The sequence below is a fragment of the Anguilla rostrata genome, chromosome 1 (assembly GCF_018555375.3).
Source record: "Anguilla rostrata isolate EN2019 chromosome 1, ASM1855537v3, whole genome shotgun sequence".
Classification (NCBI taxonomy): domain Eukaryota; kingdom Metazoa; phylum Chordata; class Actinopteri; order Anguilliformes; family Anguillidae; genus Anguilla; species Anguilla rostrata.
In genome coordinates this window covers 21,246,196-21,267,296 of record NC_057933.1, presented here as the reverse complement: position 1 = coordinate 21,267,296, position 21,101 = coordinate 21,246,196, and the positions used below count along the sequence as shown (strand labels likewise).

The window sequence follows — 21,101 nt, the reverse complement described above, 5'->3', positions numbered from 1 at the left end:
GAGCTTGTGAGTTCGCTAGAGGTTGCTTAATTTGTCAGCAGTCAACTAGTTGAATGCAAAAAAAAAAAAAATGTCTTACAGCTAGTACATACAAGAGCAGTCAGGATAAAATATAGATTTTATTTAATGTGTTATTTTTCATAAATACGTATCTTCCTAGTTAAACCTTTGTAAAGTTAGAAAAGAAAAGAAAATCTCTTTTTACATTAGCGTTATGTTTTTTTTATTCTAATAACCTTGAAACGATTGTTTTAAACGGTAAAAACGTCTTCAGCGGTCTTCAGCGACACAGCTGCAGTACACATGCACTTATCATTTTAGAAATCCCTGTAATTACATTGAACATAATGACAACCCATTGACATAACCATATGCCATAGAATTATTGCAATGTTTGCTGGCTTGTCCATATATCTTTATGTAGCATGGATTATTTCCTGAGATTTTGCAGTTGGCTTGAAAAAAGAAATCCTCTTTATTATTATTTGCTTTAGCTTTCGTGGTAACCACAACAACTGGTCCTGTAGAACCCAGGGATTCTTCCCCATGTAATCCTCGCACAACCTGTAAGAATAAAACACAATAGAATCATGTGATTCCATTTCACTGCAGCAGCCTCCAGGTGTTTTCAAGCCATGTATTATTGATAAGTTGGACAAAGTCTAGGCCAGTGCATTTCATGAAAATGAACTTGACACAAGATGCATCTGACTCACATTATGTGGGCCCATGTGTAGTCAGCCCTGCCAACTGAGCTTCAAGACAGAATGCTAAGGAATGCAGTAAAATGTGTAATCGACCAAATAATAATCTACCTAGGTTTTTGCTTTATTTTCTACGAATAATGACCCTGTGACAAGCGCTGAGATCTCTCTTGGTGGCCAGAGCTCATTTACATACTTAGAGGCATGGTTATCAGCTCAAAAATTGCTATGTAACAAGTGTGTGTGAAGGGCGCTCAGTGACTAAGGCGTGTGCTAATAGCCTGGTAATGTAATGTGAATTAAGAAAAATAATCCAGTTCTTACAGGTGTTGTATTATTAGAAGCAGAGCAAATAAATGTGAAAAGCAGATCATTCATAAATTACAGCCTTATTTTATTAACATGCCATCATTCTTATTTTAACACAGTTTTTAATGAAAGAGTAGTTTTGTACTATACAGTGAAATTATCTTTCTGTTGTCAGTTTTCTTAAAAATGAGAATTTCTAGCTCACAAACCACAACATGAAGCTGTTTCCAGAAATCTGTCTAAATTTACTGGACACATTTCACATCAGCCATGTTTAAGAAAACACTTGTTTCATGTGACCTTGTTTGCATAAACAATTGCATTAGCTTATAGATATTGGGTACGCTATTCAAGATGATACACAATGCCTTTAATTTGCTTGTTTATTATGCTGAAAATGAAAAATAAATAATGAATGAATTGCACATCCTATGAATATTTCATGTTTTTGATATTTTAAATAAATGCTTTATTATTACATATGGACTACTTTACTAGCTTTGAATAGCAGACAACGTTTCCCTACTCTGCCCCCTGATAGTTAGCCAATGAATGGCTGGGATGGCTCAGACTGGCCATTTTGGAACATATCTGGAGTAGCACCAAGTTGCCATTGAGAATCTTGCGAGGCTTCATTGCTGTATAGTTCACATTAATTATTCAGCTGCCCCCTAAATCACAAATATTGTGATTGAAAATAGTGTTTGAGTAGAATAAGAACACTTTACCTGAGGAGGGTGTATGGTTGTGTCTGGAAAACAAGTGCGTCATTGCAGTGACCCTAGAAAAGCAAAAAGCATGTGTTTAATTACGCACCCTCTGGTGGTTTCAAAAGTCCATCAGCACAAAAGCTTTATTCTCAAAATCAGGGGCACTCAAATCTGGACCTCAAGGCCAGTAGTACACCAGGTTTTCTCTTCTGCCTGATAGTCCATCGTTCAATAATGTAACTGATTGGCCACTCAGCTGGTTTGTAAGGTTTAAAGCAGTCCCTGAATAAAGGGGAGGAATGAAAACCAGCTGTACTACTGGCCAGATGTGAGCATCCCTTTTCAAAATATTTCTTCCAAAAACCCACAATGTTTTCAAATTTCAAAGTGGCTGACACTTTCCAGACTTCTCTGCCATAGTTCACATTATAATTAATGTAGACCGATTATGTGAGATTACAAAGTAAAGTCAACAAGCGAAGCATGTCCCAGACTGTTCCTCATCCGGGACAGTACATACTTTATCCACAAATAAGATGTCATCCTGACTTCCTCCAAACACAATGACATCAGAGTCCTTTCCTAGACTTGCTGTGTGCCACAACCTGAGGGAAGAGCATATGGAGGTTGTTGGTTGTCATAACTGCAAGTTAAAGCACTTCCTAAATTAAGCTGGTTTTTCAAATTTTCTGAACAAATTTGTAAAAAATGTGAATAATGAAATGAACCTCTATAAAGTGGTGCAAAACACAGAAAGGCATAAATTAATACTGACTGTCTTTTTTTTTATATTATCAGCTCGGCAATCAAACATCCCAAGCACAATTGCTCAAATGCATTTATTCAACTTTTTTTTTTTAAAACCTGGTCAATGCATACTCAGATGTTAGCATATTCCAAAAAGCATGCAGCTATTCAAGGGACTGTGCATCTGATGCATCTGGTAAAAGCAGCTCATACCTAAACAACCAAAGAAGCTTCTAGTGCAGTGGTAACCAACCCTGTTCCTGGAGATCTACCATCCTGTGGGTTTTCATTTCAACCCTAATTTGCCAAACCTACAGGATGGTAGATCTCCAGGAACAGGGTTGGCTACTGCTGTTATAGTGAACAAGAAAATAATACATAATGATGAGTACAGGACATTCAGCCAATCTAACCCACCAAGGACAAGCAGGGATTATGGAATACTCAGTTTTATTCATGGGCAGACCAATCTGAACCTCTTATATCCAGATTCCCAGACAGGGTTCATATACCTTGGCTTGTCCTTGTGTGGGTGGTCCAACTCTCTCCACAACTTTGCCTGTACATCAAATATCCAGCCATCACCTGCAGAGATATTTTAAATGTGTGTTTCGCGTTTACATATACCTTGGTTTATACTGTATTTATGAAGGAACACACTGTTATAGCCTGGGGCAAAGAAGCCTACTCAAGAAGCATCCAAAGGCATGCTGGGACAGAGGGTGACTTACTCAGTGGAGCACAGTCAACGCTTATTCCACCGAATAAAAATAAGGTGGTGTCCGAAACTGCTGTGAGCGTGTGCCATGAGCGCCCCATAGGTATTGCAGACATGGGTCTACTAGAAAGAACATAATCAGAGGCAATGGGCAAAACGAAGACCCTTGATACACACTACATGGGAAGAAAGCTACTCAGCAAGTTCTGAACTCTGAACATTAGATTCTAAATTCGGAAGGGCTTGCGTCCTGAGGGGACGGTAACAATGCCTTTCAACATGTGCCACCTTAAAGACATACTATGCAGGATTTCTTAGTCTGTGTTTACAATCAAAGATGTCTCCTCCTCCGTCTTCAACCCCACCCACTCACTCTGAATACAGTAAGTTACCCCACCTGACGTAGTTATCTGGATAGCTAGAGGTAACATTAGTACCGTAAAATGAGTGATCATGAGCAACAATAAGAAGCCAGATTCATTATAGCTTAATTAATTACATTATGATGAACATAATAGTGGTTTTATTGTTGGAACTTCAAATTAAAAAAATTCAGACTCTACTGTGAAAACCTTATTGTCCCCAGTTTCACACTAGCAGTAATGTTACTTACAGGTCCAACAGAAAACAAGCCCACTTTTAATCCCCTTGGTTAACTTTAGCTGATGCCACCAAGGAAAAGCAATTCCAAGGTTAATTCTAGTTCTTGAATGAGCTTGTCTTTTTTCCTTTTTTCCCCATACTTCTCTTTAATACCTGATGGTATTGAGAGATGCTTACATTTCAGTCCATGTCCAAGATTCTAGGTCCAGACAGTGAATGTCACTCATCCTGGTCTCCTGATGAGAGAAACCACAGCAGTGGCCTCACCCTGGAGTCCATCAAACAACCTGATTTACAGTTACAGAATGAGAACTCAGGCTTGACTTAACTGTGCACACATTACACGCAGCGGCCCCAAGCAATTAGTTCTCCTGATGCAATTAATACCTGATACTATAGCCACGGCTTCAGTGGAGCAGCAGTAAGGTCCAGCAAAAGCATTCATACTCACCATCACTCTACCCCCACACACGTACCCTCTACTGCCCAGTGTAGCACCGGCGTGGGCAGCCCTGGGTGCTGGGGCAAGACCCTGTCAATAGAATGAAGGAGGCTCACTTGCTCACTTCATGGTCTGTCTGACAAAAGGCCAAGAATTGAACCTTTCTGCTGGATGCTATAGTCTTGGTGTGATTTCTTTATTTTGTTAATGTTTGTGGTAATTTGGTAATGTGCAGTTTTTGACAAACTCAATGGCCTTTGGTCTAGTGATGTTAATTTTTGTCACACTTGGTTTAACTCACTGTTTACAAACTGATAGATCTGTAAGGGAGTACAGAAACAACTCTAAATCTTAAAATGTTCAGCCATGGATTAAGGTTTTCCATGTTACAATAAATATTATTTATGATCCTTACATGAGTGTGAGGTTCACTCCAGGAGGCTGTGCTCGGGTTAAATATGTGGACTTCATTGTTCCATCCCCAAAAGACCTCTTCTACCTATGAACATATTCACACAAGCATTGCCACTGCTGCATTACTACCACCACCACATTGTAAAATAAGCACAAACATTGATTTATTACCCATAATGCCTCATCCACAACGAAACTCCTGGAATTGTTCAGCTGTCTGAAGTGCTTGTCACCGTACCCACCAAAGTAGATGAGCCTACAAAATGACAATGGTATCACAGAGTACACATTCATATCACCAAAAACAAAAATGAAGCAAGAAGTATGCAATAAGCTCTATCGTCTGCTGTATTTATTGGCATAATTCTGTCGTTCATAGTAATCTTATTTTTTATTTCTACCCGCTTGAATCAATCACCTACTGTTTTCTTCACTAAAATATATTCTCTAGGTACACTTGTAAGACTTCAATGAATTCAGTCTCCAAGGACAGAAAAACCACATCGTCCTTCATTTAGTGAGCTGGGCAAGCTTGCTACAGTGTGCTAGTTTGTCGGCAGTGTCTCGAGGGAGAGAGAGACTGGAAGCGTAATTAATTTTTCACAGGCTGTAAACACTCCAGGGATTAAGCAAATAGCAAATCAATACGCCATCACATTGACAGATAGCCAGAAATATGATCTGATAAACAGTATAAGTGGAAAATGGAGACAGAAAATAAAAAATGAGAAATGACTGTATTTTTATTGAAACAAAATGGCCTCTATTCCATCATAGATGCTTGGCTTAGTTTTTCTGAATAACAAGATGAATGGTTCCTTGACCTACTCACTAGATTACTTATGTAATCTACTTATTAAAGTATTATACTTACGCGCAAAATTAATATACTGCCAAATATCCATTATGGTCACTATTAACTGAAAAACAACCATGGTAAAGCCATGGTATTATAACAAGACATCATGACACATTTATCCCCTTCCTACAGCATCCATCTTTGTCTCCATGGTAGGTATTATTGGATGGATCCAACGGCATTCAATCACTCAGATGTTACCGTATAGCTGCCCTTGAACAAATCAATGAGAAAAAAAATGTGGCTCTGAACAAGTCATTGAAATATTTTTTATAGAAAAAATATCTCTGAGTCACTGTGAGTGCCTGGACAACAAATTTCAGTCCTTTCAACATCATGCTTGTGTGTGTGTGCATGTGTGTGCGTGTGCGTGCGTGCGTGTGTGTGTGTAAAGAAAAAAATGCATATATGCTATGTTCATCTTGAGTAGCTGTAGATTAAACACGCTGAACTAATTTCTAACAGTGTCTGACAACAGAGACAGGTCATGTCAATAGGTTTAACGAAGCAATTCAGTTCAGCTTCTTCATGGGTACAAAAATGGCACAGGGCAGTGGATCTCAGGTAGAAGGAATGGGTAAAATTCTGTCGGGTGATTCACAATTATGTCAAACTCCTCTACTACAACAATGCAGCCACTATGCCTCTTCTAACCACAACGGATGACTACTGACAATGGCTTTTCTTAGTAAGGTAATATTAATTATGGTATCATTCATCTTGGCTTGAAACTTCCCAGTTATTTCTCAGCATTTCTGATGTGAGTGAAAAGCTCTCCATCTCCATATTTGTTTGATGTCTTGTATCCCAACAGCTAATAAGAATGAAAGGTCCACATTTTTTATGAAAAGTTAATTATTTCAGAGCTGAGACACTGCCACAGGTCTGATGATATATGGCCATGCGAAGCATTGAAAGGTATACCTAAGAGTGTGTGATTGAGACTTTCTCTATCTAACGGGCTCACTTGGCTGTGCTCATACCTGTTTTTGTACACCCAGCAGGACAGCTTATCTCGTGGGGTGGGTGGGGCACCACTGCTGTTCATCACTTTCCTCCAAGTATATTTTCCATCCAAGAGGTTCACGTGGTAAAGCTACAAAGGGGGAAAATTACACTAGGGCAAAAGTGGTATAGTGCTACAGGAAGTGAATACGTGACACTCGCCCGCATGCTAAATACCACCGTTTGGAGCAGTGACCTGATTGGTGTGGCCATCTTCATTGCAGCCTCCAAAGACGTACATCTCTCCATTCAGAGAGCTGCCACACATCCCAGACATGGGGGGAGGGACTTCCCCTCGCATCACATGAGTCTCCCTAATAAAGGCACACATGGAAATTAGGTGCCAGTTGATAGGCTGCATTAATGTTGGCTCCCTAACCGCCAAACATACATAGTATCAGTATAGTCTTGATGGAATCTGGGCATTGGCTCCTTAACAACTATATAAGCAGTGTGAGAGCAGAGTTAATATCTTCACGATAAAAGCTGCACTATAAAGACTGGATCTCAAAGGTTAATTCATCAGGGATAGATACTCCTTACTGGCAGAATGTGATGCAGGTAAAATTACATTTGAATGCCCACTGTCTTTCTTTCTGAAAAAGATTTAGGCTTACTACTACCTTGCTATTCCAGCAGTAATCACAATAACACCAAGACAGATGCCATAATTCGATACAGAAAGATGTGTATGTACAGCAACATAATGACTTGGTCTCCTTCAATCTATTTTTATTAGTATTCAAAAAAATCTTTCACCCAGACAACTGTTAACACCCAGACAACTGTTGACATTTCTAAACACACCTTTACCATGCATTAAGAACTAGCATGGAGCTAGTGAACCCTGGGGCCTGTAACACAAAGCAGAGCCCTGTTTCACAAAGCAGGATTACTGAGCTAGCTGGGTAACTGCACTGAGCACAATCCAGAGCACTCCCAATTCTGGAACATGGACTGAAGTAAGAAGAGCCATTCTGGGTTTTGCTCAGCGCAGTTATCCAGCTAATAATCCTGCTTTGTGATACAGGCCCCTGGTCCAGGAGAGCCGCAGAGTCCACCTTAGATGCAACAACCACTTTAGACTCAAGAAACCAGGTAAGAAACCACTGTAATCGACAGCTCTAAATGATCAATTAAGTACCAAGTAACAACAAAAACCAGCTGACCCTGCAGCTCTCCAGGACCTGACCATCTCCAGGTTGCCCACCTCTGAGCCAGCATGCAGGAGAGGAGGGAAAGGCTGTTGACCTTTGATGTGGCTGGAATGGACCCAAGCTACATAACCGCCGCAGAAATTATCATCAACCTGTATCATAAACCCTTTTCAGTCTGTCATAGCCTGGAAAACCCAGAAATGTGATGAGGGGCAGACCAAGTGGCTAGATTGATGGGATATGGCATTCAAATACATAGTTCTAGTACTGCTGACAATGCAAAATATGAATTTCAGGAATTTAGTTGCATTTAATGACAAACTGCAGGAGCCTATCCCAGCGTGCATTAGGCGAGAGGCAGAAATACACCTTGCACAGGCCGCCAATCTAGGGCAAACACACCATTCACTCACACATTCATAACAAAGAGCAATTTAAAGGAAACCCCCGCAGACATGGGGTGAACATGCAAACTACATGCAACCCCTAAAAGTGAGAATCTGAAACTTAATTATATGTGATTGACTACAAATCTAAAATTGTGGAGTACAGAACCAAATAAAAAAAATATGTCTTTGTCCCAAACATGGAGCTGACTGTATACAAATATTTTATTTGTGATCAGACTTCTCCTACATCTCTATGAAAATATTTCCCTTTTATATAATACACATTTGTTTCACAAAATGACAATAATATTTAGAGATGTTAGAACCACACAAATCAATGGTCTTACCATATACCACTCTCTATGTCATAGAGCCAGATTTCATCATTGGGTAGGAAAACTTCGTCATCAGCAATTGACTACAAGGAACAATTGAACAAAATATGACATTATTAAGTTAATGTGACAGTAAAACAATAAAGGTAAGCCAGATGATAGCACATCATTTCCAGTGCTCCCCACCAAAACAGTCACGTGAAATATTTTAATTGAACATTTAGATGTTTTACTAGGCACTGAAATGTCCCCGGTAGAAACATTACCACATTTCAAGGATGCATTTTCCAAACATAACCTCTGCTTATAAACATTACCACATTTTAAGGATGCAACATTACCACATTTTAAGGATGCATTTTCCAAACATAACCTCTGCTCACCACATAACCGCCCCAAACATATAGAAAACCTCCTTCCAATAAAGCCGTGTGACCACTTCGTTCACGGGCCACAAGCCCTGCAGTGTAGTCCATGGCCCAATCCATTTGAAAATACGAACTGACAGGTCCGCTATCTGAATCCATGAAGTTGTTTTCAGCAGTGGGCACGAAAACATGACGCGAAGCGGAAGGGGGTCTTACGGAAAGCGACGAAGTTCGTGAAGTATGGGTTGTTTTAATAATGCATTTCATCTTTAATCTAGTGAAGTTTATGATTGCACATTTTCTGTGGACTGAAATACCAATATGAAAAACTATAATTGGTCGTGCTTGCAATTTATTGTTTTGCCTTTGCTTTGTACATATATTCGCTTATTAAAAAATAACATTTTTTTTTACATGACAGCAGGCATGTCGCTGCGACAAAAATGTACGTTAAAAACTGAAGAGACCATGGGAAATCTAAAACCTTACGTTCTTGTATGTGTACATACATTTGATTTTGCACATTCAATGCCGACCATACATGCGAATCATGAAAGTACAACACTTCTACGATGACAACCACTTTCTCACAGACTACTAGCTCTAAGACCATGCAACCTCTTACAAAAATAGCCTTTTCCAAAAAGATACAAAACGAAACATGCTTCACAGTAAACGTTTTGTCACCGGCAACAAAGATGTTCAATAGGCTTTCACAAAATCGGAACTTCTAAACTCTTCAAGAATAAACTCAATAAACGGAACTTCTTTTCTGTTCAAGGATAAACTGCAATGAGCATAGTCTCCTTTAGAGTTACCGAGGGACGTCAGTTGTGAATGAAGCGGAAGTGCAAAATTTAGCGCGAACTGTTGAAGATGGAGATTCGCAAAGTCAAGACAAAAGTGTCTGCTGGCTTCAAAATGCGGGGACTTATGCTTAGACCGTATGTTATTCGTATTCCGCACACATTGCCAATTAAGCGATTGAAAGTTTTCAATCGCAAGATTGAGCAATATTGCTTCCTCAATGACTTAACTCACATTTGCTAGCAAGGTAGCTAAGCAGTTGACTATCATTGTTTTTTCATCCGTACACTTTATAAAGGTTAATGGACTTAGGCGCTGGGCACTTGTTTTATACATTATCTCGTCTTTGTATGATGCCTCCGTCTGTACCATGATTCATACGGACATAAAGTTATACAGTTTATGTCTAGGTACACTTGTCTAAATGTTTAATATATTTAACATTAATATAAACAATAAAGTTCATGTTCATCGCAGTTATCCATGAGATACACCATTGATGATACATGGGCAATGCATTGACTAGTTAGTCCCCATGCACAAATAGATCGCTCTGGGTCAGGAGTTGTGGTGCACTCTAATGTCTGATAGAACTGAACTGTGTAGACTTGTTGGATAATAAATATTTATCAATAATGTAATGTAATGAAACAACTGAAGCAATTATAGGTTGGTGATTGTGTTCTTCATACAGTGAAGCCAGCAAGTATCTGGTGGAGGTATTGGAGTCTGTCAGTGCAGTGGAGCTGGATGATGCTATCGAGAAAGTACTGGATGCAGTGGAGAAACAGCCTTGTAAGTAAAAATGGCCTTTTATATTTTCTGGTTAAGCTATGCCGTTGTTTTGTTTGGGTAAAAAGTGCTAATAAACATACACCTTTTCTGCAGTTCTGTGCTGCATTGCATCTTATTTCATTCTTTGGTGTTCTGCTTGCCTGAACCTGTTAATCAAACTTCCTGCCCACAGTGTCCTCTAGTATGATTGAGCTGTCAGTGGTGGAAACGGCTGTTCAGGAGTGCAGCCAGTCATGTGATGAAACCATGTGAGTAAACAATGCCCTGATTTCTAATGCCACTCTGCTCATCAGTATTTACCTACATCTTATGTGCTGGATGTCTTATTTCAGTCCATTGCTTTTTGTACTGCTTATTTTCAGCGACAATGTCTTTAACATTATTGGGGCGTTTGATGTGCCAAGATACATCTACAGCACCGAGAGGAAAAAATTTATGCCGTGAGTACAGAAACAACCCGTGGGCTGTGGGTATTTATTTGATGCAGTTGTGTTCAGTCTGTGGAGCGCTGTCTTGCTGTCAGTGCACTTTAGCTGTAATTCAGCTGTAGCTTTGTCTGTTTAGGAACAAACTGTGACATGGACATTATGTGCCAGGTTCACACCTGAATCTGGCCCTCAAACCCAAGTGTTGTACAAACCCTGGAATATAAAGTGTATAAAACCCTTTTTAGAATGCATGTTATGAATTGCGGTTCACAGTGACCGTTTTCAATTTTGAAAATCGCGTTCTTTGCGGTTCCATAGCAGACCCTAATGAGGTCTGAGGTCTGAGGAAGTAGAGTTAGGCCTGATCACCTGAACATCATCATCATCACACTGAACAGTCTCATTATTTATTGTTTACTACCTATTTAATTAAACTGGAACAACCGCTGCTATTTTATATAACCGCTGCTACTTTATTCTTTATTTATTTTCTTTATTTATTTTCTGTATATTGTTACTATCTCTATGTTTGGTGTGTGATGTCTAACTTGTTAACTTTTTAACTTATGGTGCTGTACTCACTGGAAACCTGAATTTCCCTAAGGGAACTTCCCTACGGGATCAATAAAGTTTCTATCTATCTATCTATCTAATTTCTGTTGATTCCAGACTGTCTCAACCATAGGGTCTGTAGCTGTTCCTCTGCGGATGGCTTGGAATTTGTGAAGAGATTGTATTTGGGAATAATGCTCAAATATGTAATGTATCATTGCACTATTATTCAGATGAAAAATGTCTTTCTCTTTCAGAATTGCCATGACTAATCACCCCACCCCAAGTCTCTGTGGTACAGCCAGAGATAAGGCAGAGCTCTTCAGGGAACGCTACACCATCCTCCAGCAGGTCAGCAGCCTCCAGCAACTCCGCCCTTCACACTTTCATCCTCCTACCCCACGTCTACCTGTCCATAATTTCTTGCTCTTCCCTGCTCTTCATTCTGTTTTCCCAAAGAAGAAACTTGCATCTTTAAAATGACTTCAGTATGCCACTTACATGGCTGCTGCAGTGGTGTCTATATTCAGTGATGTCATGTCCCGGTTTCCATAGCGAACGCACAGACATGAGCTCTTCACACCGCCTGTGATTGGATCGGCACAAGAGGAAGGCCGGAACAAATTTCAGGTGGAACCTAAATTCCCTCTGTTGGCTTTAGAGAACCTTTTTGTTGTTCCAGATGCTGTTGGAGAGAAAAAAACATGGTCATGTGATAATTGTTGTGCAAATGGTGTTGGTTTCAGTTGAAGACGGTGGAAGCTCTGCTTGGAAGCACGGCAAAGCTTGGGGAGGTAATTGTACTGGGGATGGTAACGCAGCTTAAAGAGGTAAGAGCCAAGCCATATCACCATATAGTTCTATATGAAGTCTCAGTCATGAATGTAGAAGGCCACACCCTTTCATGTATGATTTTTTTTTGAGCTGCTGTGTTACACATTAGACTAGTGATCAGAGGATTGCTATTCAAATCTTGTGCAGTCTTGATAAAAACACAGGCTATGAATGTTCGCCACAAAAAACACAATATGAATATTTTTTTCCAAACCTGCATTTATATCCTTGAGATTCTTCGATTATTGTGCTAGTGCTAATGACATTAACTAAACTAAAGTTCTAGTTACAAAAGCTTACATTCCTAGATAATTTTTCAATTGAATACTTTTTTTTCTTCATTAAGCCTATATGATATGTGCCTATATAAGCTGATTCAATTATTTAATTATTAAATAAAAATGGAAATCATGAACAGAAACTTGGTTTTATTCTTTTATTTTTTTTACATTACAACATACGTTTCTGTAAATACTTGACAATGAAAAAATATGTTACAATATACAAAGTAAATTATTTCCATGTTTATTAAGTAATTGAATGCAATTCACTTATGGTTATCAGTTTGTATAGGCACACATATGATATAATGAAATATTAATCATGAAAAAATTGTTTTAAGCAGGTGTACTTTAAACATTTGACTTGCAAGTATATCATAACATAGCCCAGCCCAGTGCAGTGCAAGTGGTACTTTAGAATCAGGTCAAATTATACAGTTTTGCCTGATCACTTCAACAGTCAAAACTAGAATTATGAAGAAAGGCTTGTGTGTGCGTGCAAAGCGAAGTGGTACGTGTGAAAGCATGTAAACTAACCCTTACACTGACTATTGTGGTACTCAAAATATTTTCCTAAGGTTGGCAGGTCTGTAATGTTCATCTTGCATCATTTTATTCAGGTCTTAATTGAAAATACCTTGACATAAATAGACCCTCTGCCATAAAATTGGTCATGTAATGTGCAATGTAACATTCATGTTTTGTCTATGCAGGATGATCTGCATTTTTTTAAATGAAACACTTTTTGTTAGCCCATTTCCTATGCTGAAAATAAAAGTGAGAATTAATAATTAGTTTGTATTAATAGATTGTGCATTGTGTGTGTTTTTAATGACTGAGTTGAACTTCTTTGATAGAAATAGAGTGTTATGCTATTACGTGCAGTATATTAAAACTGCACAGCAGGTCCATCCTATACATTTTCATAACTGCATTTGGGCTATTCGTACATCCAATATGCAAGTGGATTGCACTTAATTGCGACACTCCTAAAGAGTACATGTTGTGAAACTGTTTACAGTTACAGTAACATGCCAGTGTCATGTAAATGTGCCAGAAAAGTGGCGTATAGGACTGGTTTTAGGGATGTCAACCGGGAACTGGATTCTGTAATTTATTCTTGCGGTGATTTGTTTTCCTCCCTCAGGGCAAATTCTACTTGGAGGACCCCAGTGGCTCCGTGCAACTTAACATGTCCAAAGCAATATCCTTTTAAAACTAAGCCAACAGCCAGCAGCCCAAAAGAGACAGTACTTAACCATACGCTGTTTGATATACCGTGTCCCTGCATGTTGGTGCTATAGTGGCGGCAGTGTAATATAATGTGTAAGGGGCTGGTCTTGTTACCTAAAGGTCACAGCTACTTGTCCCAGGTAGGACACTGCTGTTGTACCCTTGAGCAAGGCACTTAAGCTGCATTGCTTCAGTATATATCCAGCTGTATAAATTGATGCAATGTAAAATGCTATGCTAAAAAAAGTTGTGTAAGTCACTTTGGATAAGAGCATCTGCTAAATGCCATGTAATGTAATGTAATGTAGTGCAAGCAGCCAGCCCCTGTCAAACACCTCTACCATCTGATGGCATGTGTTAAGATTTGCACCCTGCAGGAAGGTGCCTCAGAAGGCCCTTCAGAGATGCTTAGATTTTCTTTAACCCCTTGTTCACCAGTTCCACAGCGGTTTGTACACGGAGTCCTGCTTTGTTCTGGCAGAAGGTAAAGAGAAGGATATCTAAAGCTGAACTGTAATGTATGTCCAAATGCATACTTCAAACAGTGGGTTCTGTACCCAGCTGAGACATTGCTTCAGCCAGTGTCTTTAGATATGGTTATGGATGGGGTTAGGGTTTGATTAGGGACATCTCATTTGGGGACAAGAGCACGTTGAACAAGAGCGGACAGATTAATGTGTTCACGAACCTAAGATGCATGCTTACTTTGTTTGCTTCATTATATTTGGCTGACATGGTCATTTAGGCTAATAAGGCATGTGCTGGCTGTGGCTGTCCGGAGTTGTGGCCTCTCGGGTTACCAGTTCTCGACCCTATTTTTAGGAAGAGCAAAATGTACGCTACCAAGTTTTCCCCAAGCTGTTGCTAGAGATTTGTACTGCACTGTCACCCTCCTCACAGCATAACATAACAGTGCAAATGAACCTCCTCTCTCCCTTTCTCTGACAGGCTGGTATGAGGATTCCATTTTCCACGTCAATGCCTTTGGGTTCCCTCCCGTCGAACCCTCCTCCACTACCAGGTCAGCTGACTAAAAGTTCCTGCTTCTCAATGTGGGATAATGTGAGCGCCTGCTCCCTAATCGGTAAAGCGAGCCATCCTGCCCCCCAGCGCTTTCAGTGAGGTTTATATCCAGGAGTTTAACAATGGCCTTGCTGGAACACTTTGATTACACTTTGCTTATTTCATGCATAGGTGAGTGAATGGACGCATTCATTTTAAAATAGCACATAATAGCTGCTTCAAATAGGAGATTCAGGAGGCATCATTCATCTCTCACTTTTGGAAGGGCAATTCTGTGCTCTAAAGTTGAAGTGCACTTGACATAAATCAAACTAGAATTTGTAGTGCGTAATCCCTTTGTTGTGGTCACAAGTGCTTAGCATTTCGTATGATGTTTTGGCCATTTTTATGTTGGGTTGGCGAACGCGTATGAAAAGCTGGTTGGCTGAGCCTGCTCTTTGCTGCCCACAGGGCCTATTACGGGGACATAAACTTCTTTGGTGGCCCCTCATCCACTTCAGTGAAGGCTTCAGCAAAGTTGAGGCAGCTGGAAGAGGAGAATGAGGATGCCATGTTCATTTTTGTCTCGGACGTGTGGCTGGACAGTGTGGAGGTTCTGGAGAAAATTCAAACAATGTTTTCAGGTGATCTAATGCTTTCCACACCATTTCACTTTAAGGGCAACATTAGCTGTACTTTTACCCTGTAACTGACTTTTTTTTGGTGTTGTGCAGCCTAGAAGCCTGGTATGGTGTTTTAGCCTTTCTTTGAGATTAGCTCTGAATAATGGCATCTGCCAAGGAAATGAATGATTCAGTTTCCTCATGGGGAGTTGGGAAGGTGTACATATATGTGTATGCACTCTACTTGCATCTACTGGTCGGGTTTTGTTTTCAGTGCTGATGTGAAGCCAACTGGCAGGTCTTTGCTGTTGTTATTTCATTGCTTAGGCAAGATGAAAACTGTACTTATAAAAGCACAGCCAATAGCCACAAGGATCCAGTAGTTTAAAAATAAAATATTATGGACAGAAGGCACGATGCAGTTTTACAAAATACACAAAAGTGATGATATTTGACAGAATGCTGCTGAAATATGTTGCTATAATTTTGATAGCACTTGTAACATTAAGTGAATGCAGCTTTTGTTGCATGTAATTTAATACTGTACAGAGTGGATTATATAGTGCAGATGCTGGAAACATCACAGGGCTGTTTTCACTGGAGGGAAAAGAAAGCCAGTGCAAATAAATGAGTCGTGCGTCTTTGTCTGATTCAGGGCTGTGGCTGTTCCAGTGTTAAAGGAGGTTATTTTGAGGGAATTCTCACTAGACTGTGACTCGGATTATGCATTCTTCCCTGAGGAAAGGAGCAGGACAGTGACGTATCACCACTCCTTTCTGCTTATTGTAGGATACTCAGCTATGCCTCCCACCTGCTTCATCTTCTGCGGGAACTTCTCCTCTGCTCCCTATGGCAAAAACCAGGTTAAATCCCTCAAAGGTGAGACATTTAGTGGATGGTGGTCCTGCCCCACGCTGAAATCACATTAATTCTCTTGAACATGTGCTTTGGTTTTAATTTTACTGGAATTAAAATTTTATCTGAAGTTTGGTGGAGTGCTACTAAAATCTTAATTTTTTCTCCCTTCAGAGTCTCTGAAGGTGCTAGCAGATCTGATATGCGAACATCCCAACATCCATAGCAGGTGAGCTGTCAGGAGTGGCCGTTACATTTGAGCTAATGAATGTGTGCACCCGAGGCAATCCGCTGCTCCACTGTGCAGCGTAATTGCGAACGCATAGCCTGCAGGGCGATGCATAATTGGCATTAGTGTCACCCGTGGTTAGGGATGGTTCAGTCGGCCGGGATCTGAGCCTCTTCGCTCTCTAGCACCGCCAACTGGGCTGGTGGACGCCTGCAGTCTGCTCGGTAAAGCTGCGTATGAAGTTTCTTCCTACAGCTTTGTATGCAGTGTGAAAAGAACCAGCTGCCGCTATGTGCTTCGGAGTTGGAGTGCATGCTTGTCTGCACTTTACCACAGTGGCTGCAGAGATTTCAGCATCAGCTCTGCTGTATGTGATGGGGCATTCCAAAATGGTGGAAAAGCATAAAAAAGAATACCTAACACAACTAAATGCTGTCAGGTTCTCATGTTTTAAAGCACTTTATTTAAATGATCTTTTAAGCATTACGGCAGTATGCTCGTCACTGTTCTCATTTTTGCTTCCCAGTTTTTATTCATAACCTGCTCATTAAATGATTGCTTGCAACATGCGGGGTGGTTTGATTTTCACTGCCTTTGACGAAATTATCTTTCTTACAACACTGCAGTAGCCGGTTTGTGTTCGTCCCTGGCCCAGAAGACCCGGGCCCCAGCACAATCTTACCCAGGTGAGTAAAGAGGTCACTAGCATGCCTCAAAGGTCAGGACCTAACTGCTTCAGCAGTACATCCAATTCATATAACTAAATCATGCCATGCCAGTGCTAAAGTCACCCTGGAGCTGTCAGAATTGGGTTGAAGACGATTTACCCCCAAGGCAATTTAACGTCACTTAATTTTGACAACCAAATGTGTCAACATGAGGTGACGTTAAATTGTCTTGGAGATAAATTGTCTTGAACCCAATTCTGCCAGCTCCAGGGTGAGTGTAGCACTGGCATGGTCTGTTATTTGCAGCACTGAATGAACATCATCCTACAGCAATAATTAATGTGTAAGATGAATAGAAAATGTTTGCACGGTACAATGATTCTTTTGAGTTTATTTTCCTCCCCTCTTTTCTTAAATATCTTGCTGCGTGATTTGAAACTTTTCTAATTCTCGTTACAGCAAACTTTGAAATGGGAAATATCATTATCTCAATTAGGCAACAGCGGGACTTTGATTCTGACAGCTTTCCAATTACTGCCTTCTTTTGTCAGGGTGCTTGCAGTGCAGCTTCTCAAGGGTGAGGGAAGGAGATTACAGTTGTTTGATGTCACGCAATGTTAACTTTTATCATCAGGGCATAAGAGAGAAGTGGCGTTTGTGCGTAATAGATACACTATTAAGTGCCGGGAAAGCAATAGTAAATGGTTTGCGTTTGGAAATGCTCGATTTAAGTTATGGGAATGCATCTTTCCAGACCTCCCCTGGCTGATTACATCACTGACGAATTCAGACAAAGAGTGCCATTCTCTGTGTTTACCACCAACCCATGCAGGTAACAATGAACCCCCCTTTCTTATATTACTATCATTTTGCCTGGTCATGATTGCCAAAATGGTGTGTGCATATGGCAGCTCAATATACTCTGTCTAAATTAGCATTAGCATTTTATTTGAATCTTTTCTACTCCATTGACCTGCACTTTGGAGCCAACATTGGCATGTATTATCCATTACATTGTTTTGCAACAATAACGCAATGTAAGGGATATCAATGTTGTTTTTTGACTGTAAACTTTCTGGACTGCCTCTTGCCTCCCTTGTCAGGATCCAGTACTGCAGTCAGGAGATTGTGGTGATCAGGGAAGATCTGGTGAACAAAATGTGCCGGAATTGTGTGCGCCTGCCCAGTGGAAATCTGGATATTCCTAACCATGTGAGTTCAGTTAACGAATGAACCATTATCGATGGAGAATACCAGTCCAAGGAAGCTCATTTGGCCTGGAGGTCTGCAGTGTGTGCAGGGTTGTGTTACTGTCAGCCAGCTGATCAGTTGATTCAGTTAAATTACAATTTAAAATTTGTACAAGCTAAGTATGTACAAGCAGATTGTCTTGACTGAAATATGTTCCCCCATATGAGAAAAATGACTGCTTGTTGACCATCACACATTCCCACCCTTGTACTTTGGTTTTAAATGAATGCAAAATTACTTTCAGTAAGTGTGAGCATTTATGAAAGCTCCCTCTGTGTCCACCTCAGTTTTTAATTTATCGTGTAATTCAACAATAACTCACTGTGTTCATATTTCAGGAGTCAGGCGATCAATAACAAAATGACTGTACATTGGAATGTTGATCACCCCACCACTCCCTAGTTTCACCTTCTCTCCTCACTCTGCTCCATTTGCACTACACCTCATGTCTCTTGTACTCAACTCTCTATAATGCCCAGATTCTTGGGTGTTCGAAGGGAGCAGAAAACCTGATTTGTGGCCATGCAGGGCCAGATTTTGTACCCTTGCCATTGGCGTTTTAATTATAGCCTACCATTGTATGTCTGTTTTTAATGATTATGTAGGAATTATTTCATATAATTTTTTGGACTGGGTAGAGGTTATGTCAGATCATTTTAAAGACATTACTCCTCTGTAACATGCTGCTGGTATGGCTTCTCAAAGACAAACTTAACATCTTGCCTTTTAATTTCTCCACAGTTTGTAAAGACCATCTTGTCCCAGGGTCACCTCACCCCCCTGCCATTGTACGTCAGCCCGGTTTTCTGGGCCTATGACTATGCCTTGAGGGTGTACCCCGTGCCCGACGTTGTCGTGTTTGCAGACAAATATGACCCCTTCAACATTTCCAGCACTGACTGCCTCTGCATTAACCCGGTAAAGCATTGCCAAACCAATCCAATCCAAGTTGGCCTTAAAATGTGACATGATTGAGATTCATTTTTTAAGAAAACTGAAGTAAATTAAGTACCTTGTTGCTACGGAAATTTATTTGGAGTTACCAATAGCACACCGTGTAAAAAAAAATAGTGACATCGTCTGCAAAGGAGCTTGCTTTGAGTGTATAATCTACACATCACTAGTTCTAGTCTAGACCATTTGTTGACTGCGTCTAGCAATCAGCAGGCAGGACACCATTGATGGCATCCCTCAGAGTGGGCAGGTCTTAAAATAGGTCACTTTCTTGGGTTTTTGATTTTATGTTTTCATATTTTTTAGATTGGTCCAGTCAGTTTTGTGTCTCCAATGAAGGATATTTTGGATATATGTGGAAATGTCTGACAATATGCTGGCTTTACAAAGGCGGGTATGGGGGAATTAGGTGTTTGTGGTCTAAAGTAAGAAAATAGACTTTGTAACTCCAAAGCAGCTTGGACAGAGATGTTATGCCTTTGTAGGTTGTTTGTGTGTTGTATATTACATGATTATTCTTATATACATGTAATATTATTTTTGGTTGGACCTATTTTCTATGGTACATGCAACCTGAGAAATTACCGCAAAACTTCTTATATCAACATTGACATAACATAAAGAAGTACTGGCACAATATAAAAAGTGGCATTTATGTTTATAATGGTGAATAAACATTATAGCATTAATCTATTCATATATAAGATCTCTCAAAACATAACATAACTGTTCAAACTACTTTTTGAGTTATTTGAATTTTACAGTCTTAATTTAAATTGTGGTGCCCAATGTCCTAATACCAACCATTGTAAAGCCAGATGGTTTTCAATGAATCATTCTGTATCAAAAACACCGTGTATTGCACATAAAAACTGTCTGGGCCCATAGGAAACATACATTAATAATGAAATCTTTTTTTAAACTGAAAGTGAACTATCACTTTAAGTTGACCAGGTTACCTTGGGTCATTGTTGCATGAGTACCTCCTTGCCAACTTGTAGCATGCAGTGTGCCTTGTTCAGAAAATAGTCACTGACTTACAGGCAAGTCTAAAGTAGGAGTGCACATGCTCAACTGTGTCCAGGGGGAGTGGTAATGTGAGACCATTGTACAGATGGGTTCTGAAAAACAGGATTTACGAGGTGACATGACACCTTATTGTACTTTTCTTCAAGGGTTCCTTCCCAAGAAGTGGGTTTACTTTCAAGGTGTACTACCCTTCTAACCGGACAGTTGAGGACAGGTAAGTCCTTAATTTATAGCTATCTACCTCCCTTATTCATAGTTAAACGTTGTATGTAGGCAAACCCTTTCTCCGCATTTCTGTGGAAATGTAAGACAGGATAACCATACATTGTAGCTGAGTGCATTTTCCCATGTTTTTGTAATCACTATGAGTTTATAGCTAAAAATATTTAATGCTTTACTTGTAAGTATTGTGCATGAGAGACTAAACTATAGTATTTCTTTATTTCAGCAAACTTCAAGGTCTATAAGTGAACCAAGATTGGAGATTAACTTTCTACATTCGATAAGCCACCTACTCTTGCTTGGAGGCTGTGCAGTTATTGTGTGAAAATGTGCATGTTGAAAAATGTCATAGAATCCCATTGAATTTTGATCTTCTTTTCTTGTACTTATTATATACTTTTGTTTTTGCGGAATAAAATATAAAATTATTTAAGCTGCTAAAAGGTAATTCTGTTTTAACCATTTTACTTTTTTATGGAAAGCAAATGTGACAGATAATAAAACGTTTAATGTGTTTTCATAATAAAATAATGTTTGTGTTCCTCATTGAGAACTGCGTTTATTTATGGGGCTTCTGG

General features: G+C 39.8%; 2 protein-coding genes across 5 annotated transcripts; one reads left to right on the top strand and one right to left on the bottom strand.

Annotated features, from left to right (window-relative positions):
• Positions 1 to 100: 100 nt before the first annotated feature.
• On the bottom strand, positions 101 to 9,061 carry LOC135251984 (kelch domain-containing protein 1). Of its 4 annotated transcripts, none has more exons than XM_064329898.1 (13): positions 8,776 to 9,061; positions 8,405 to 8,475; positions 6,708 to 6,825; positions 6,490 to 6,602; positions 4,819 to 4,903; positions 4,649 to 4,732; positions 4,243 to 4,323; positions 3,969 to 4,027; positions 3,202 to 3,308; positions 2,983 to 3,055; positions 2,244 to 2,328; positions 1,742 to 1,794; positions 101 to 564 (listed from the first exon to the last, which is right to left on the bottom strand). In XM_064329898.1, exons 1-13 carry the CDS (start codon positions 9,025 to 9,027, stop codon positions 417 to 419), a joined length of 1,329 nt encoding a protein of 442 aa, XP_064185968.1. In that variant the 5' UTR covers positions 9,028 to 9,061; the 3' UTR covers positions 101 to 416. The 4 variants fall into 4 exon arrangements, with proteins under 4 accessions (XP_064185968.1, XP_064185958.1, XP_064185973.1 ...); XM_064329888.1 differs by having other exon boundaries at positions 3,202 to 3,311; positions 8,776 to 9,052; XM_064329903.1 differs by lacking the exons at positions 8,405 to 8,475; positions 8,776 to 9,061 and adding an exon at positions 7,681 to 8,397 and having other exon boundaries at positions 3,202 to 3,311.
• A 495-nt stretch (positions 9,062 to 9,556) lies between these two features.
• Positions 9,557 to 21,076, top strand: pole2 (polymerase (DNA directed), epsilon 2). Its single transcript, XM_064329830.1, has 19 exons — positions 9,557 to 9,704; positions 10,262 to 10,362; positions 10,535 to 10,610; positions 10,725 to 10,802; positions 11,600 to 11,693; positions 11,898 to 11,972; positions 12,089 to 12,172; positions 13,605 to 13,661; positions 14,126 to 14,174; positions 14,639 to 14,711; positions 15,164 to 15,336; positions 16,105 to 16,194; positions 16,345 to 16,399; positions 17,026 to 17,085; positions 17,822 to 17,899; positions 18,171 to 18,279; positions 19,060 to 19,236; positions 20,448 to 20,515; positions 20,750 to 21,076. Exons 1-19 carry the CDS (start codon positions 9,637 to 9,639, stop codon positions 20,766 to 20,768), a joined length of 1,584 nt encoding a protein of 527 aa, XP_064185900.1. The 5' UTR covers positions 9,557 to 9,636; the 3' UTR covers positions 20,769 to 21,076.
• Positions 21,077 to 21,101: the final 25 nt, after the last annotated feature.

Bases quoted from the DNA above. Each gene is read 5' to 3' on its own strand.
- LOC135251984 (XM_064329888.1), bottom strand. From the start codon at position 9,027: ATGAAATGCATTATTAAAACAACCCATACTTCACGAACTTCGTCGCTT. The intron at 4,733-4,818 runs GTAATAAATCAA...ATATGTTCATAG, and splicing joins TTGTGGATGAGGCATTATGG to GTAGAAGAGGTCTTTTGGGG. The intron at 1,795-2,243 runs GTATGTACTGTC...TTGCTTTTCTAG, and splicing joins ACATCTTATTTGTGGATAAA to GGTCACTGCAATGACGCACT.
- pole2 (XM_064329830.1), top strand. From the start codon at position 9,637: ATGGAGATTCGCAAAGTCAAGACAAAAGTGTCTGCTGGCTTCAAAATG. The intron at 14,175-14,638 runs GTAAAGAGAAGG...TTTCTCTGACAG, and splicing joins CTGCTTTGTTCTGGCAGAAG to GCTGGTATGAGGATTCCATT. The intron at 17,086-17,821 runs GTGAGTAAAGAG...GCATCTTTCCAG, and splicing joins CCCAGCACAATCTTACCCAG to ACCTCCCCTGGCTGATTACA.